This window comes from Ornithodoros turicata, chromosome 3 (genome assembly GCF_037126465.1).
Source record: "Ornithodoros turicata isolate Travis chromosome 3, ASM3712646v1, whole genome shotgun sequence".
NCBI classification, from domain to species: Eukaryota; Metazoa; Arthropoda; class Arachnida; order Ixodida; family Argasidae; genus Ornithodoros; species Ornithodoros turicata.
The window spans coordinates 18,345,949-18,365,755 of record NC_088203.1 but is presented as its reverse complement, the minus strand read 5'-3'; the positions used below and the strand labels follow the sequence as shown (position 1 = coordinate 18,365,755).

General features: G+C 44.9%; 1 protein-coding gene across 1 annotated transcript; it reads left to right on the top strand.

Annotated features, from left to right (window-relative positions):
- Positions 1–2,788: 2,788 nt before the first annotated feature.
- On the top strand, positions 2,789–19,623 carry LOC135388249 (phospholipid scramblase 3-like). Its single transcript, XM_064617669.1, has 7 exons — positions 2,789–2,874; positions 5,511–5,927; positions 7,927–7,992; positions 8,112–8,266; positions 12,495–12,659; positions 17,216–17,359; positions 19,383–19,623. Exons 2-7 carry the CDS (start codon positions 5,624–5,626, stop codon positions 19,500–19,502), a joined length of 954 nt encoding a protein of 317 aa, XP_064473739.1. The 5' UTR covers positions 2,789–2,874; positions 5,511–5,623; the 3' UTR covers positions 19,503–19,623.
- Positions 19,624–19,807: the final 184 nt, after the last annotated feature.

Genomic DNA, 19,807 nt, shown 5'->3' with positions numbered 1-19,807 from the left:
TCCATATACACAGAAACGGGATTCAAGGAATGGGCGCCGCCATCAGTGCTGCCACCCTGTGGTCGTCACGGGAACTGTGTGAACTGCCGTTTGCCGAGCTCATTCATTTTCCCGCGTGTGTTTTCGTTCATTTTCGTGTCCGCTCGTGTTCATTTCGTGCCGGTTCATTTTCTCCCGCTCGGGAACCGGTGTAGAACAGATACCGCATCGGCCAGCGCTCCTGACGTGAACAACGTTGCATATCGCACGCGGAAGCAAGCAATCTTCTTTATCCTTGATCTTTTCGAACGTTGATACGCTACTCAGATGTTTACCGGATGACTAGCTATATGGAATGTTACGTTATCGTCAGTGATACTCATTAAAGACTGCCGCGACGAGCATTTATCCAATGGGAAGAGCGATTTTGGCAGTCCGCCCGTGTTGTGTCGTCGCCGGGAACGAGGCTAAGGAGCGCACGTACACTAGCGGTTTGAGAATAACGTGACAAGGTGTGTGAATATATATACACACCTTGTCACGTTATTCTCAAACCACTAGTCTCTCCTCTCAAACCACTTTCTCTCTCTCTCTCTATATATATATATATATATATAGAGAGAGAGAGAGAGAGAGACCTTGTCACGGCCATATGTATACAGGGTGTCCCAGAAAACATGTCATTGAATTATAATAAAAAAAGAGTCACACCACATAGAGTCATGCGGTCAACCGCATTTGTTTTTACTGGGTTTTTGCCACCACCTCATGTGAATGTCGTGCAACGCGAGTTTCATTATGTAAATTTTTGCGAGCTTAAGTCGGAAATTTGCCTAGTAAAGGTCACTTTTTTACCCCACCAATGTGAAGACCGTGTCTAATTTACTCAAATTAATGATAATTGACAGGGATATTCAGGAGCTATCCCATCGGAAAAAATAGCCGAACATCATCCTCTACGGAGGTCGCACAGAATAGCGCACGATGAATTTTTCAGCGCAATCTTTGTCAGTCCGACGAAACGCAGGGCGGACCTAACGCGGCGCGGACCTATTGTGGATACCAGCTGATAGCTACGCTGAAGATAGTGCATCCTCAAAGGGAACAAGTGCAAGACCTCCACACAGACAGGAGAAGAAACGCCCTCAGTCTAGTTTGGAACAGATATTTTAGAAGGGGTACTTGACACGAATCCATATCATCTGTCCGAATATACACCAATTTATGCCTCGAAATCGGTCACCTTTTTATTAATGAACAGTTTACAAGGGAAATGTGAGAAGCAGAGAACAAAGAGAAGGACGAATGAGAAAGATGTCTCACTCCTTGCCACAGTGGTTCCGAATTTTTGGTGTGAATCTCTGCGATCCACCTGTATTACAAGATATCGCTTGGCGACCTCCCCACCTCCCGCACCCCGGTTTCGCGATACCACAAGCTTGTCGATTTCAGTGCATGCATAGTAATTATAACATGCATACATAGTAGGTTGACAGTTGGTATTGTCACAGGTACTAAGCCCAGCAAGAAGCCATCGCAGACAGACAAAAATAATGGCAGACCCACTGATGGATCCGATGGGAAAGCGTTAGCATTAAAACTTGAAAACCCTTTGCAAACTCCCATTCAAAATGCTACACAGCAGCGACCATACACAACGCTAACGCAAGACAGCATCCGCAGCCAAACGAGCCTTTCCTGCTTTCTCAGATTCAGCTTGGCGGCGCCGTCTCGCGGCTTCAGCCTTCTTTCGCCGCCGCTCCTTCGCACAGCCTTCATAACCCATGGCGCGCTTCCACAGACACGTCTGAACTTGTCGACCACCACAGCTGCACTGTAGGTGTAGGTGCCGCCGCGTCGCGCTCTCCAAGCACCCTCTTCTTCCCTCTTCCCTCTCCACTCACCGCGCATGCGCGCCGCGCCGTGCCTCGCCGTCCTCCCATCCCCCGTGGCCTAGTTCCGCGCAAGCTCCACCTGTACTCTACTGTTCCCAGCGTGCATCCTCTCCCCAACCTACTCTCCTCCTTTCCCCTCGTAGCGCCTCTCTCAACTTCCGGGGCTACAGATAGACCACGCCGCGATTCTCTCATAGCGAGGACTCGAATCCTTACGCATTAATAAACGCTTGGTAGCAGGGATGGCTATTCCTATTCACTAAAGTGAGCTTGCTTTGTAGACCACGTGGTCCGCTACCACGATTTTTATTGGGATGCGGAATAGTGGGCAGAGCACGGTGTACGAACATCTTTTCTTTATAGCTAATGAGCTGATTCGCGACCCCCCGCTTAATGTGCCACGACCTCAGTGGGGGTCGTGAGAGCTTCAACGGTCTCAACATTTTTCTCCGCTCTCCAAATTTATCTCAACCCAATCTCGCTTTGGGAATTTCTCCTCACCTCAATTAATTGGTCGGGGAGATTTGCTCACCTCGCCTCAATGTGCGTGAGGTGAGAATGAGGTAAGGGCACCCTCACTCTTAACTTCCCTCGTGAGGATGCCCATCTCTGATCACCGTAACGACTAGGAATGACACGGACTCCGCCGGACTGACAGTTCCCGCCCTGATGAACAATAGGCCCGCTCAGCGACATAATGTCATACACACCGAACAAACTAACCTGAGATTTCTGCGGTGAGTTTCAGACATAGATCACCATTCATCGATGATGTAGGTCTAGTCGCTAAATTTCGCAAATTTTCTGGCCAGAGCATGCATATTTTGCGCTTGCAAGACGTAGTTTCTAATTCAGCAAAGCAAGCCACAACGTGGCGACTGCACGTGTACTTCAGAAACTCTCGCGGTGCAGTTGCAGAACAAAGTGTCGCGCGCCCTACTGAGAGGCCATAGTTGAAGCGCTAGTGATTTGCTAGGCTGCATATCATTGTCAAGGAAGGGTAAGTGAAATTGAATTTCCATGAATATCCCAACGCCTGCCAGTTCTACATTTTCCTCTGATGAGCCATATCTCCAGGGACGTGAATCGCATTGGAAAATGCAAGATATATACCTGTTCCTTGTAGCAGAGAGATGTTAGTGTGCCCTACCCATATCACCATTTCATTACCATACAACGCAGTATTTGATTTTGTTTAATTGTAGTCGGCTTTATTCATCGATGATTAAGGTATTGCTGGTATACGATGAGGCTGCCCAAACGTGACATACGGCCCCGTTACACATGCTGTCCTCTTCAGGGCGAGCTCCTATGTAGACCCGACCTATTTGACAAGGCTTGAGAGAACTGTTTTTCATTAACGATTCGCTATGCACAGACGTGAGTGTGCCACTACATCCAACAGTGGAATTCAGTATATTTAGTGTCTGTCCTATATTGTTGTGATAGCATTAGTGGGTTCACTCCACCGAAAATAGTGTGTCTCTGCGCCGAAAGCTAAGTTCTGACGACCGATAGAGCCACGGGAACCTACGAATAAAAGTGTATGGCCATTGTAAGAAAAAGAGAAACGCATTACTAGTCGCACTGCACCTACGTTCCCTATGAACGAAACTCGTTTATAGCACTCTAAAATGATTTGTAGGCCGAAGGCAGCCTGTCGCAGTGTCGTACGATCTTCAAACTCATTCATTCATTTATTTATTTACCCTCAGGGTCGTGAGCCAATATAGAAGGGTCTGGTTAACATTTAGCAACATAATCTTCATATGAACAGAATAAAGATTTATGAAGCCCACATGAACAAATTGTAGCGATACTAGAAGGTAAACTAAAAAAAGGAACATTTGGGTCGAATAGAGCAAGCAATCATAGCATAAGTGTACAAGATGGAGATTGAAGTCTATGCAGCGAAATCGTCGCATGAGCATTTCTTAATTTGACTGGCGCCGGTAATGAAGGTAATGGCACCGGGAAGGCAGTTCCTGTTCACCGACATACCAGGCAGAAATTAATCGTGAAATAACCTTGTTGAAGATGAGGGAATTCCCACTTACTGTGGGTGATCGGTCCGAGTTGACATATTTATTAATTTCGGAATACCTCCAAAGGTCCCTTGGGGACATTACATGGGGGAGTGGGTTACAATAAAAAAGCATCACGAGTATATGTACATCACATTTAGTACAGAAAAATAGTAAAAGAAATACAACGCCGTGATAATGTGAGATAATAATGTGACATACAACAATGTATGCTTGAAGAAACAGCAACATCATAAGCTACTAGGAAAATGGATCATGTGATATACGTTAATAGTATGTTAAGACCTACCGTACACAAGGAAAACACATAGAAAGGTAACCAAATAATAATTATGAGAACAGAGCAGAGATGGCATTACGAAATTCTTTGGTTTGTGTTATTGTAGCGATGTTGCTCGGAAGGTCGTTCTATTCTAGGACGGTGCGGCAAAAGAATGATTTTGAAAAAACGTTCGAATGACATAAAAAGCGGTCGACTTTATTTGGGTGTAGGACCTTGGGTTATCTAAGATAATAGACATCTACCGGAGAAACGCCATCATAACGTTCGTAGACAGACTGAAACCGAAACAAATCAGAAGGAGAGGGCTGGGTTTCATGAACGGGCACTTGTTCGCTGGCTCCCATCGAAAGAAAAGTAGGACCGAAGGTCGCATCCCTTTCAGGGACCATCGTAATCCCCTCAAGAACGTGTCTTTTCGGGTGCGACCTTCTTCACCTCTAGCTTCGAGCGTAGTTCAACTCTACCAAATTTGTGGCGCTGTCCAACACTATGACGTCATTTGTTTACAAACAGGGAGAGGTCCATTACGTATTACGATAATAAATTTTGAGAAACAAAGACTACTCATTGCTTAGCGAGTGGAAAGCAGAGGCAGTTTGAGGTTGTTTCCTAGCAATGACACTGGCCGTGCGGTTGTAACTACCGCACGTGAATAGGGCCGCCTTTATTACTCCGTGTTAGCGCCACGAACCAACGGTGGCTATGAGAGACGTAGCTGGCTACGTCTCCATAGCCAGTTATCGATAGTGAAGATTTTTTTTATTCCGTGTTAGCGCCGCGAAGCAACTGTGGCTATAAGCGGTGTACACATGTGGATAGATGGAGAGAGGACAGCAGGAAGGAGTGGGTGGGCGACGGGGAGGGGGTTATTATATGACCTGGGAAAACTTCCGGGTGAACTGTGGCGACATTCGTCTGGAAGGTCTTTCGGTAAACCTCAGACAGCACAGCCGGTGGTAGGATTCGAACCCACCACCTCCCAGTCTTCAGCACGACCTTGGCTACCGCAAACGTCCCGCCTTGACCCACTCGTGCATGCCGGTTGTCGATAGTAAAGAAAAAGATGGAATGATGAAAAATGATCGATAGTCAGTTGTCATAAAACTATCGATAGCCAACAATAGATAGCTTGTACACTATCGGTACTATTCATAGTCAATTTATCGATAGTTTTGCATCACTAACTAGTCCTCGTTGCGTCAGCAGGGAGGTCGCTACTTTCCTTTAACTTCGTTCATTGCCTTCAGTACTAGAGAATACGCACGGGATGACGAGTTTAAACGAGCACGGATTGTTCTATTTGCGCAGTTCCTGCTCTATACTTCAAACTCCCCTGGTGCACTGCTTGTGTGTGGCCCTGAAACAGCTGCAGGAATTAAGGGATTCCCCACGAAGCACGGACAAGACATCACCTTTAACGGATGTCTGAGACTATGAATCAGGCGGATGATCAGGCGCAGCAAACTGCGAGACCTGTTCAAACTTTTGGACCTGTGGGCTACATGCTGGGTCCTGTAGGTCCGGCTGTGTTCAGGCCGTTTTGGCCAGGACAAATTCCGGCGAGTGCTGCACAGGGTCAACCGATACAGCAGCAGCCAGTTCCAGTACAAAATACTTCTGAACCAAAACCTAGTCTTCCACGTTCGGTATTCTTGTTGCCTCCGGGAGATCTGACTTTCTTGGACGACATTAGCGGACTAATCATCAACGTATCTCATGTAAAAGGTAAAGATTGTAGGAACGCTTATCCGTGCAAGTATTGGAAAGACTCTTGCAAAATTATGCAAGATGTCTCACCTAACGTGACGAGACTTCGTGTTGTGTCTGTCCCTTCGTGTTGCCTAGTCGCGGGGTTTTACATTATGGATCACCTAACGTGTTTAAAAAAAATTATGACAAATCTAATTGCCTGGACAGACCATTAGCGTGAAGCCGAATTTTGTGAATTTAGCTCCCAAATATACAAAGCCTACCTCACATTATTTTTCCAGGACCAGAAAGCCGACGTCGGATTGACCCAATTTCATTGGAAAATACATTCCCTACTACAATGGTAACAGCAGAGAGAGATGGAGAGAGAGAAAAAAAGCGCTAACCGTCGTTTGGAGGTCTGCAAATTGTCGGCAGCGTTCAGTTCTCCGCAAGAAGCAATGCGAGGAGGCCACGGGCATATATCGTTTCGTTTTTCCTTTTTCACGCTTCTGGTGGTTGCCGTAGAATAACTACAACGCAAAGTTAATCCGAAACAATGGTGGAAAGAAAACCAGGAAGTGCCGTGTCACTGGTTCGTTCTGCAGCTCGGCGGACCATCCGCGCATCTCGAAACAACGGTTTTCGTTAATACCATTGTAGAATGGCATGTATTTTTCAACGGAACGGGGTCAATCCGACTTACGCTTTCAGTTTCTGACAAACGGGGGGTTTACTTGGCAAATTTCGGAGTTCAGTTCAGGAAATTCAATTTCTCGGACTCTCATGACAAAAGCTCCCTCGCCACATAATATCGTTGATCTCATAATATTCATAGAATTAGATCCTTTGGGCGACCAAGTCCAGTCTGGTCTGAATGAAGCGCTCTTTGGAATAAAGCTTTAATATTCAGAAGGTGCACAACTAGCACTTTATCAGATGAAAACACACACACAAAAAAAAATCATCTAACGAAGCGCAAGTTCTGCACGAAAGCTAGCTAAAGTGCCACTACGAACTAAATGTCGTTTCTTCTAAATGTTACTGAAATCTCTAAATGTTACTGAAGTCTTCCTGTCTCACTTTTCATTCCTGCAAAATATTTTGGCTCTACGTGACGCGAAAGCTAGTCAATTTTTATTTTTGAGAACTATGACGTCATTTTATGCTCCGACGGAGGACACGGCTCTCGAGTCTTCAGCGGGCGCTCACTTTTTGTGCTCTGGTAGCGAAGCCCCACGTGGCATACCATTCAACAGCTCCGACCTTGAAGAAAACACAATGGAAGGAGAAGACCAGCTTCCCCATTTTTCGGTCAGCATCATATGACTTCTCCACCACGTGGCGCTCCCGGACGCCGGCGTCTTTTCTAGGAGGCGAGTGCCCTCTTCAAAACATGACATCATTGCAGTTTGTGGGCTTACGATTACGTCACTTGCTCGTTGCGTCATCGAAACTTGTGGAGGCTCAGCAGATCTTCAAAAATTGACAGAAATGCATAGCTTTCGAAAACAGGATTGAAATTTCGCTTACAGAATCCTTGAGGCGCCTTCTTTTCGTGGACTAAATAAAATAAACGCTGTTTTCAGAGTCCAGAGTGACACATTAATATTAAACTTTATTCTAAAGAGTGCTTCATTTCCTAGACTTGTTTAATAGCCCGTTAATACGATGTTTTACGCGTTACGTGAAATTGCCTTTGTGATTACAAAGAGAATGCTTTAATCCATGGGCCTCTTTACTATGGTGCTTCCAGTTGGGGCGGGGTCGTCACCATCAAAGGGACAAAGCAGCTGCAACTACGAAGTTATAGCGCATGTTACACCTAATGTGTATGTAACGACAATGCTATTACAAGCTCTCCTTGTATAAACTCACCAAGGATACGATTTTAACAGGTATCGGATAGGTGGTAATTCTACACAAAGGCTACAAGGAGTCCTGAGTCAAGTATGATGTGCGGCTGCTTCAACCGCCTGAATCTGCGTTATTGGCTATTAGAATATATTTTTTTGTCATGCTCTGCTTCTTACAGGTAGACCGGCATGGTTCGCCGTCCGCAATAGCGAAAATGACAAGACCGTCTGTTACTTCAAAATCGGTGAGCGAGAGCAACGCTCCAGCTCCGTCCAGTTCTGTGTTCCGTTAGGATTTAACCAGCATTTTTCCATGATATACTATAAACAGTAGCTTTAAAACTTAGTTCACAATGTTCCGCAGAACGAGTCACCTGTGAGAGCCTCTGCTGCTGTGCAAACTCCGCCGCAGTCTTGACAGGTGTAGATACGCAGTATCGTCGTGTGCTGGATCTGTACCGACCATTCCGATGCCAGAGTGGAGTCAGAGGATATGTCTGCTGCGGCTGCTCGAGACAGGTGAGACAAAGCTCGGAATCGAGCTAACTGTCAGCGAAGCAGGCTAAATTATTCGGTCTACGGTGTTAGAAAATTAATTCATTTTATTTCGTTTTACGAGTCTGTACGCCTAAATCAACCTGTAAGCAAACTAGAAATGCAGCCAGCGAGCATTGTGCAGGTTCGTGCAGTTTCAGAAGAATCCGCAAAACTTCATGGTTTCGTACAAATATGGCAAGGGGCGACGGCACAGTGAATTATCTGTGCGCCTGAGGGTTCGTTAGCGCGCGTCCGTTGCGGAAGAGTCCAAGCGGTCCGTACGGTTCGCGTCAAAGTTATCTTGAACACCGCTCCGGCCTGCGAAGCGGGAACCCCTCTCTCTGTAAGCAGATGACCAGAACACCTTCCGCAATTATTTATACTGAGTACCACCAGGGCGCATTGGCCGCAATGGCGTTCTGATGCGAGCCAAGCCATGCCATGCCACCGGGATGCTGACATCCTCGGTCTGCATCTAATCTGCAACTTTGGGATCAGTTTGGGCTGAAGTTTCGGAGTTGAAGGATCTGTGTCGTGGCAGCGTCTCAGCCTCCCGCTGCACGTTCGAAAGCTAACAGCATTTGTGCATGGTGGCGACATGGAAATCGACCTTCCAGCGCGTGGCAGGTTGGGGAAGGGGGCAAAACTATAAGTTTGTTATTTAGGACAGTACTTTGAGCAGGTTGTCTTGTCAGGAAGCCTAGACTGCAATGAGAAACTAGGTAAGATCATGAAGACACGGGATTTAGACCGTACTCCTAGTCCGTTTAGTCTGCACACAGCGCAACTAGAACGTGATATAGTGGACTTTTTTTAGAACGGCTTATGCGCATGCGCATGGCATTGAGGCGCACGACTTTGAGAGTTATCTCCGCCTTCATTAGGTGGCGCAGTGTGGGAACGACAGAAGTGGGGACCCGTGGGGAGACCGCATGAACGGCGCGAGCTCGTCGGTCCCACTCCGGACTCGTTCTGGTCCTTTGTGCTACTCACGTGAATTTGCTTTGATGTGCTCCGAGCATGGTTCGCTGGAAGGCCGCTAGGTTACGACGCGTATGTGAAAGAGGTCCATTGTGATTGGACGCCACCACGGCGGAAGGACAGTGTCCAATTAGGGAGCGCCCTGTGGCGCGGGCAAGGTCAATCAGGAAGTGCTCAATGGCCAGCGGTGGGTTGGGAGGTGGGTGAGAGCCAGATGCCGCGGAGAACATATGATCGGCCAGCGGAATGTCGGAATGTCGTTTCTGTTGTAGCGCTGCGGATGTGTCCCCACAGCAAGGGAGGTAGCACCATGTTCCACTCGACGCAGTCGCGTCACAGCTCACACTCACCGCGACAATAGGCTTATTCACAAAGGACTTTCTGACATTGTATATTGCGATGCGAACACGACGCAGACGAGCTCGGAGGCAATCGCTTGCACCAATGGCAATGCGCACCCATTGGCGTGCCTGGCCCACTTCCAAACATCAAAGCCATTCTACAGAAGCACGAGCCCCTCCTCCAAAGCAGTGACCGACTTAGTAACATATTCACAAATCCCATACAGGTGACATACCGACGCGCAAGAAACCTGGCAGACTCCTTGGTCTCTGCCAAAGTCAGCAAAACGAGCACCCCGTACACGGGAACACGACCCTGCAACCTCCCGCGCTGCAAAACATGCAAGCACGTTCAACACGCTAACTCCATCAAAAGCACTGCGAGCAATTACACCCACCCTGTTAACCAGGCATTCATATGCACAAGCTCCAATGTCATATACTGCATTGAATGCGGCGACTGCTCTATGCAATACATTGGTGAAACCGGCCAACAAATGAACAGCCGCCTTACCGGACACAGAACCGACACGTCCAACAAACTCCCCAAAGCAGTCACCGAACACTTTAACAATTTTGACAACATTAAACTATATATTCTAGAAACCGGGTTTAGATCCACACGTGACAGACGTGATAGGGAGTCTTATCTCATATACAAGTTCAACGCTCTTCACCCGTCCGGTATCCACAAATCACAAGGCACCCTAGAAACACTTCACAAATAAAATAGGCTTTTCTCTTCTACATCCATTATCATCTGTTATGTTCTGCATGGCCGCTGCTTTCTGCTCTCTTCATTGCATGCCACAACTTTGTATTACAAATATGTATATATATATATATACTTTTACCTCACCTCACCCTTTACCACACCCTTTTACCTCACCCTTACCTCACCCTATATATATATATATATATATATATATATATATAAACCTTTGCTTGTTCTGGAATTCCCCCCCCCCCCCCCCAGTAACCACTAGCCTCCTTATCTTTCGCTATGCTTGCCAATTCTTGCCTGTTGTCCCGTTTCGTCCACGTGTCCGTGAACCTTCCATTTTTCTGTAACCGGTCTGTAGCCTAGATCACTACGTTCACACAATCCCCTCCACACTCTAACAAAGCAGCCATTCATTCCGGCCGTAAAGGCCTGTACGGACCTTTTCTTCCCTCCAGGCTGTTGACCCACAATTCGCATGAACGTTTAAACACGTCACACCTAACCCTTTAAATACCATGCCAATGATGAGGACGGTGCCCAGAAGAAGAACAGCCTCTGTTCGAAATATCGGCGGCTTCTGTCCTGAGGCAACTCCCTTCCTACATCTCTACCGGTTCGCTGGATTTCTACCCATCTACATTATGTACCTATAGGCTGTCATGGCCGGCGATGGCACGTCACGACATTGGAGAATAGTTTGAAACGCTCATGAGTTCAGAACTATGCAGGAATACTACTTAGATAGATGACTAGCAACAACAAGAACTTTCGCGATTGTCACGCTGGATCTCCCTGCCCCTCCCCCGCCGCACACGGTGTTCCAGTTAAATCCCAGGGCTAAATAACTCGCAAACGGGTGCATCAATCAAATCATTTTCTTCTTCTTTTCTTTTAAGTATCTCTCCGATACCATCTACAAGCTGCCCACGAGGACGTAACCATTGGTGTAATTCATTGACGGATAAAGGGGTGGGAGACAGTCCTTTTTGGGCTTCACCGCGATCGGCCGAGACACAAATATGTAAACCGTTTCGGCCAATAAATTGCTGCAACGAATGACACGCTTCGGTGGCCGGCTTTTCTCTAAAAGGCATCCTCTGAATTTCCCAAAAGGCGTAGTACACATCTTCATGGACGATGCCCTGCTCTCGAAGTTGTTTTTCACGAAACTCATTTGAATTTGTATTTATATGAGCGCCTCCCACTCATTCAAACGGTTCGCAGCTTGAAGGTGGTGCCGGACAGATAGTTGGAAAAAAAGAAAGTTATTCGATTGGTGCACCCAGTCGCCAATTATTTAGCTCGGGGACTTAACTAAAACACCTTGTACATACAGGTTGTCCCAGAAAACGTGTCATAGAATTCTAATAAAAAAAACTATGCCACATAGAATCATGCGGCCAATGGCATTTGTTCTTACTAGGTTTTTGCCACCTCGTGATGTGCATGTCATGTAACCTAAGTTTAATTATGTAATATTTTGCGAAGCGAACTCTGATATTTGCCAAGTAAAGGTCACCGTTTTACCCCACCAACATGAAGAGCGTGCCGAATTTACTCAAATTGATGATAATTGACAGTGAGTGATATTCAGGATCTACTCTAGCGCGATCTAGCAGGATCTTCTCCGCGAGCTCCACAGAGCATGATTTTCGGCTATTTTTTTTCGATACGATAGTTCCTCAATATTGCTGTCAAGAAGGTGCCGAATTTACTCAAATTAATGATAACTGACAGTGTCAATTATCATTAATTTGAGTAAATTCGGCACCTTCTTCACATTGGTGGGGAAAAAGTGACTTTTACGTGATAAATTTCCGAGTTCAGTTCGGAAAATTTTCAATAATTAAACTCAGGCTACATGACATGCACATCAGGATGTGGCAAAAACCTGGTAAGAACAAATGCCGTTGACCACATGATTCTATGTGGCGTAGTTTTTTGTTTTTTTTTCTAAAAATTGAATGAGACGTTTGCTGGGACACCCTGTATATAGCTTTTCTCGTCGGTTTTGCACGGTTTGCGTTGGTCGATCCCCCGTAGCCTCCTCGTGGCTATGTCACTGTGCACAACAACAGCGTCCTTGCTGGATCTGTAGAGTTCTAACAAGGGAAGGAGCAGTGTGCACTGATCATTACATAAATGTTCTTATATGCAAACGCAGGAAATGCGCGTGAGCGATGCCTATGGCAATAAAATTGGCTTTGTGTTCGAGGATGCCACCTTCTGGAGAGTGTCATTCTCCATCTGTGATGCGTCTAGAAAGCCCTTCCTGAAGGCGGATGGCCCTTGCTTCTACCCGAATTTGAATGAAGACTCAACTTTTCAGGTACTGTGCCACGAAGGGGTTGTCCCGAAGCACATTAGGCCACAACTCCGCTTTGCTCCGCGATAGGACATAGTGCGACTTTCATTTACAATCAGTGCTGTAACACGTCTCCTACATAAGCAACCTGCAATAATCGTTGACACCAACGGCCTTTGAACATGTTCATGGCGCCACAAGCGAGTAATCTGTGAATGTGTCAGGGGACATTGAAACTTTTTGAGCAGTTTACGCATTGCACGCTAGATGGCGCTGTGCGCATGTTCAATTACCATTGATGTCAATGGTCGTTCAACAGCGCATATTTTGAACAGAGGTGAAATTCCGATGTTCAAACTGTTCAATTTTCACGTTTTGCGCTGATACGGTATGCCCACACTTGAGAGGAGTGTAGTTATAGCGCACACTGCCGACTAACGGAACATTTAGTTTGTATAAGAAATGAATTTTCGCCCAATACTGAGTACGCAAAAATACGAATACAGTCACTGAATATAAGGCGCTTTCACGAATTTCCGAAAGAACCCGAAAGTCGGGGTATACGGTTCTCAATACTGGAGTGTATAAAGCGTCACCGCACGGATCCCTGTCGTCTGCTTCGTAAGAGCAGCGCGTCCCCGCTTCACTTTCGAAGAACCTTGCCAGACGCGTTTGTAGATTCGGTGCCCGATGACATCTTACCTCAAAACTAAATAACGAGTAAGATAAAGGTTTAGAGATAATCGACAACAGAGAGAGGGCGCAGACAAGCGGGTTCATGATGACAAGGATGCAACCCGAGGCAGGGAAATAAACAACAGACAACAATTTCCTCAGACACAGCAACAAGATTTAATAGCAAACCCGTCACTATATACACAACAACCTCCGGAGAGGGGGTATGGGCACAATGGAGGGCTTGCTGACGCAATGTCCACGTGCAGCTATCTCTAAAGATTCCCTGATTCCCTGATTCCCTAAATACGGGGAAGAATCACATTTCCAGTGAACTCGTAGCCCATGTACGTGAATGCAACAATTGCCAACCGATTTTCTCTGAAACCGAAGTTTTTTTGTATAGAAAGGAACTTGTGGCGGAGGTTACGCAGGGAATCTTTAGAGATAGCTGCACGTGGACATTGCGTCAGCAAGCCCTCCCTTGTGCCCATACCCCCTCTCCGGAGGTTGTTGTGTATATAGTGTCGGTTTTGCTATTAAATTTTGTTGCTGTGTCTGAGGAAATTGTTGTCTGTTGTTTGTTTCCCTGCCTCGGGTTGCATCCTTGTCACTAGAGACAAGCAAATTTTCTTGGCCTGTAGAGAGGCACTTTAAACGAACTGTAAAGTGAAATATAACCATCACGTTCTGAAATATCATAATGTAGTAGGTGGTTGTGTGACGAGACACACGAGTCGTCACCTCTCAGGTCGCAAGCGAGAAAGTGGGGAAACGGACCGGGATTTGCGGACATATATGTCATATTGTAGTGGTAGCGGAGACCGTGGAGAGTTGTGAAGCAGGTCAGTTGTCACACTGGCTACTTAAAGAAAACAAAACGTTGCAGCGGAGCCGTTTTCACGCTGTTCGTCAGTGGCAACCATTAACTGAAGAAATTTTCATTATCCTCGAAAGTGTGGCAAGGTGCGCACAGCACAAGACTTGTTTCCACCACGAGTACGTAAAATTGTGTACGTAAGTCAGTACGTGTTCGTAATATTCACTCACCTTTCGGAAATCTTTTCGCGGATTTTCAGCGCATCACGTCCCACAGTTAAGTCTACTGCAGAAGCAAAGTGATTGCGGGTGTCGAAAGGGTCAGTTGTCCCATAGGAGGTGGAGCAAGTTGTCACATGCTTCAAGTGGTCCAGCAGCTGATAGTGCAAAATATATCCGTGAGAAAGGGCTTCAGTAGGTTCTTTTAGTACGTCTTAGAGATCGTGTCATAATTTAGCGCCGCTTTTTACATTTTCAATGCCGGTCTACCAGTCAGTAATGGCTCGCTTGCATTAATCCTGTACAGCTAGGACAGGCGTGGAAATATAAAATGTAAGGCTTAAGTTAATGGGTTCCTCTCTGCGCGCTTAGTACCAGAAAACGATGCTTTAAAAGCTCGCTACAACAAATATAAGAATATTTTGAAGGACCTGTTACGCAAAGCCCAAGCTAATTATTACGAGGAGCAAGTTTTGGCTGCTAATGGCAATACACAAAAGCAGTGGAAAGTTGTTGACATGGCTCTGAGCAAAACGGGTAAGGCAAATCAGATTGATGCCATGAGGGACTCCCAGGGTACCATTTTAACTGATAAGTCCAGGATTGCCGAAAACTTTAACAACTACTTTATACAGGTTGCTGGAAGTGTCAGTCGTTTTGCTGCTGCAGATGAACCAGTAGCAATGCCCCCTTTTAATTCCAGTACTTTTTTTCTAGCGCCTACATGTCCAGAGGAGATTGATGGTATCATTCGCGGTTTAAAAAATTCGAATAGTTATGGATGTGATGGTATATCTACGTCTTTGATAAAAAAATGTAGTAACTATCTATCACACCCGCTTAATTGTGTTATCAATGCGATATTTGAAGATGGTGTGTTTCCTGCGGAACTGAAGATGGCACAGTTTGGTCCTGTTTTTAAGAAAGGGGACAGGCTTGAAGTACTAAATTATCGACCTATAGCAATTTTGTCAGTTTTTTAGCAAGGTTATTGAAAAGCTTTTATGAAAGAGACTGGAGCATTTTTTAACTCATCTAGGCTACTTTCGCCTGCTCAGTATGGTTATACGAAGGGAAAATCTACAGCACTTGCCCTTGCTGACATATCTGAACAAATAAGAAATAATATTGAACGGAATATCTTAACTCTGGGCATCTTTGTTGACCTGTCGAAGGCATTTGACATTGTTGATCACGAGATTTTATTGAGTAAACTCGCAAGGTACGCGGTTAGAGGACTGCCGTTAAAGTTAATTAGGAGCTCTTTAACTGATAGGCAGCAGTATGTTTCTATTGATGGCACATGTTCCAGTATAAAACAGAACATAGTCGGAGTACCACAGGGCTCTGTGTTGGGACCTTTTGTCTTTTTAGCATTTATAAATGATTTGGCCAGTTCTTTGTCCGGAAAAAGCGTTCTTTATGCAGATGATATAAACATATTCGTTTCTGCAACAAATGAGGTTGATTTATACATAAGGGCCAATCGGGAGCTTGGAATTCTTGGAAACTGGTTAGCATCCAACAAGCTTATTCCAAATATAAATAAGTCATCCTATATTGTTTCACTCTGCACAACGAAGATTTGTCACCCCAAACGAGGAATTGCGTGGTGTAACTTTACCTGAGTTAAATTCTACCAAGTTCCTTGGTCTAGCACTTGAAGTGGGATCTACATGTGCTTGCTGTAAGGAAAACGATGTCACTGGGAATTTTTGCTCTCACTAAAATTAGGAACTTATTGCCACTAAACACATTACTGTCCGTTTATTATGCGCTAGTTCATTCCCACCTCACGTATGCTGTTGAGGTGTGTGGATTAGCTTATGGTACAACCCTGACCCCTGTCTACTTGTTGCAAAAAAAGAGCCCTCAGGATTATATTGCATTTGCCTCTGAGAGAATCTGTCACATTTGCATTTACGCACCTACGTGTGCAGCCAATTTTTCAATTAATCAAATATCGAACTGTATTACTTGTTCATAAAGTGGTCCACGGGCATGTACACATTGATTCTATTAATATAACGAGATTGATGACACCGCATTTTACCAGGTCTGATTCGTGGCAGTTACGGTTGCCAAGGGTTAGAACCAACTATGGATTTAATGGCATAAGCTACTTTGGTGCAAAGGTTTGGAATAGCTTGCCGCATAAAATTAGGGTTGTATCTGTAGTACATGTATTTAGAAAATTATGTAAAAATGTTATGTTCAGAAGTTGAGCCACTTCTGTGTTAGTTCGTTCGTGTGGTGCCTTACAATACACAATGTTGCGATGTATTATGTTATAGAGACCGCCTCACGGGTTTATCCCAGCGGTCTAACACTTTTTCTTTTGTTCGTATTATGGTTGTATGGATAAATAAAATATGAAATATGAAAAATCTTAAATATCTTTTCCATATGCACTCCATTCGGTATGCCCCCACAGTAAAGATTATGAGAAAATGCAGCTGAGACAACCAGCCCCTGCGGCGACAACCTGCCCTTCTACTGGTTACTCTATTGTCACACTTGATGACCTCCGCGCAAATGTCTTTTATCAAAAATGTCTTGAGTTTAAGATCGCACTGATCTCCGCCGTTGGTTTCATCGGTCTTACGCGCGTATTTTCGTCACAGCGAGGTCAGAAGTAAAAACTGTCACAACTCTCCCAGGGCTGTCCTCCCTTGCATAACGCATTTGAGACAATTGTAACGGTTTCATGCATGCTCAATGTACAGCAGAGCTATTACGTATCTGAAGCGCTCAGATTACAAGATATCATTAAAATTCACGGTGTCTACGAGTTTGCCATTCATTTTAGATTTGCTGTAGTGCAAAAAACTGCGCGCCATGGAGTTTGAAATGTGCTCTTTCTTCAGGTCCAGCTGCGAAATTTAAGCGGGGAGGTAGTGGGCTATATAAAGAGAGAAACCCGCCAAAAGAAGGAAATATTCGTCGCTTCATTTCCAAAAGGGCTGAGCAGTACAGAGAAGGCCTGCGTACTTTCCTGCGCAGTGTTGTCGGTAAGGATCAGTCTAGCTCGGCGCAAATTCGGGAACTGTCACAAGTCCAAGTTGCATTGCGTCATTGTAGCAAATATGCTGTGAAAGGGAATGTGGGCGAGCAAAAGCCAGACGGACATGTAGTTGTGGAGTCAAACCACACCGGTTCGACTACTATATGCGGGCACGAGCAGCATAAGCTGCCGTGGAACTGGTAGTATTTCGCTCCACACTAAGCATGCGTTCTTGGGATTCGTTCGTAGTGCTTAGGTGCCATCATTGTCACCCCTTAGTTCTGATGAAGGCGGAGCTTCCGCGGCAACGTCGACGCATCCCCTTAGCTTTCCACCTGTAAATAAATAACTCCCTCCTTTTTTTTTACTTACTTCCTACACCTTCCTTGTCTGCCTCTACTTTTTTCAACTACCTATGTAATTTCACGGTTGCCCGACCACATTTCTTTCAGCGTGTATATATACAGGGTGTCTATTTTTAGGCGATACAGATTTTTCATTAAAAAAAAAAAACTAAGGGCTATAGACATGCCGTTTTCACTTCTATCATCTCTGGGCCGGCGGACGTTCTTGGCCATATGCTGTTCAACCGTCAAATCACTAACGTAACATGAAAAACGGTTAGGAGCAACTAATATTTATTCGAACAAGAACTTTCGTGCAAGAGACTGCACTTCTTCAGTCTCTTGCACGAAAGTTCTTGTTCGAATAAATATTAGTTGCTCCTAACCGTTTTTCATGTTACGTGTGTGATTCCCTCTTCGCGGGCTCCTTGACAGTGTTTCGTTTTTTCCCCTTTTCGACGTATCAAATCACTAACTAAAAATCGTTAATTAACTTTTTAATTATAAAACCTACGAAGTTGTCCCAGTGAGAACATCGTTTCCTTTCGGTGACCTGATGTCGTAGCCGTTTTCAGAACAAAAATCTGTTCGGTAGATCGTCCGCAAAAAAATTCGTGAAGGAACACCATTTTTCTCTTTTTTTTTTTTTTCTTCATTGTGCATATATATGTACTGTATAGCGTACGCATGCCAAAGACTATAGTCAGTAATTAACAAAGCATTTTACGCATCGCAATTTGAAAGATTAGAGAAAAGAAAGGGGGACGGCGAAGCTGAATGCTGTCTTCCGTCCGCAGGTTCCTTCCCTTTTCTCTTTGATTTTGCCGCAGTAAATTTATCTGTGCTGGTGAAATTTCACTGCCTTCCATATGTTTCCTGTAGTGACGGAGCTGCTTTTGACTGCTATTCAGCTTTAGCACCTCTTCTGGATTGCCAAAGGATTAGACAAATCCGGATTTAAGAGGGATTTGATTTGGAAGGACGAAAATAAATCGCGGTTTCAAATTTGCTCAAGAAATTTAAAGCGCGACCTGATATGAACATGATTAAGTGTCCTCTTGAAAGCGAGGACGTGATTTAAATCAGATTTGTTTGGTTTCAACAGCAAGTCCTATGGTGTTGATCAGACTTGTGCCCGTTACTCCAAAAAGTAATTGATTACCATTACCGTTACTCTTCTAGCTAAAGTAATTGATTACCGTTACAAATTAGTCGACTCAAAATGTAATTGAGTAACGAGTATAAAAGTAACGCGTTACTCGGGCCGTTACTTTCATGTAAAAAATTCCACCCCTGTGTGCTTCCAAAAAAGAAAAAGAAAAACCCGAACGCCCAAGTGAGTGGGACAGCTAAAATCGCGCGAAAGAGTCGCGCATGAGAAGTAGCCATAATAGTTTTCCGCTTACTACAGTTGAATGGCCCCAGAAAGACGCAGAAAACTTGTCACAGAGCATAGTTATTTTGAGTCAGACTCTACTTCAAAAGTAATTGATTACTCGGTAATTGATTATTCAAAATTGTAATCGAACTACTTGAGAAATTACTTGTTAAAAATGTACTTGATTACTCGAAAAATTACTCAAAAACTAATTGATGACAATTAACGCAATTACTTGTAACGCGTTACGTACAAGTTTGGTGTCGATGCCGACGTAAATGCCAAAACCATCCTTCTTTTTTTTTCAGCGCTTCATGGTGTGCGACTGTGGCCACGTCACATGCTGCTTTGTTTGTTCTGTGTTCCTCTTATGCTTCCCATGCTGTTGCTGCAGCCTTTGCATGGCTGACAGGGATGAAGAAGAGTGAAATGTTGCAGATGCGCATCTCACCGACGCCGTATAGTTCTCCACCAGACACCTATTGCATGTAATATAAAGTTGGAGTTGATCATCTTACAATTCGTTATAAATATCCATCTACGTGCTTACTTCCCTTCGCTTTTACATCGAGTGCCAGAAAAAAAAAAAAAAAACTAGAGTATTGTGCTGCGGAGGTGAAAAAAAGAAAAATAGTTGACGGTTGGAGCGAACTCTTAAAGAGGCACTAAAATGCAAAAACAAGTTCACTTCAAGTTACGTTACACACTATATTAATTTCGTACTTGTTATTAT

Excerpts from the sequence above, each read along its gene's own strand:
- LOC135388249 (XM_064617669.1), top strand. The coding sequence starts at position 5,624 with ATGTCTGAGACTATGAATCAGGCGGATGATCAGGCGCAGCAAACTGCG. Across the intron at positions 7,993-8,111 it reads CGTCTGTTACTTCAAAATCG|AACGAGTCACCTGTGAGAGC; the intron begins GTGAGCGAGAGC and ends AATGTTCCGCAG. Across the intron at positions 8,267-12,494 it reads GCTGCGGCTGCTCGAGACAG|GAAATGCGCGTGAGCGATGC; the intron begins GTGAGACAAAGC and ends ATGCAAACGCAG.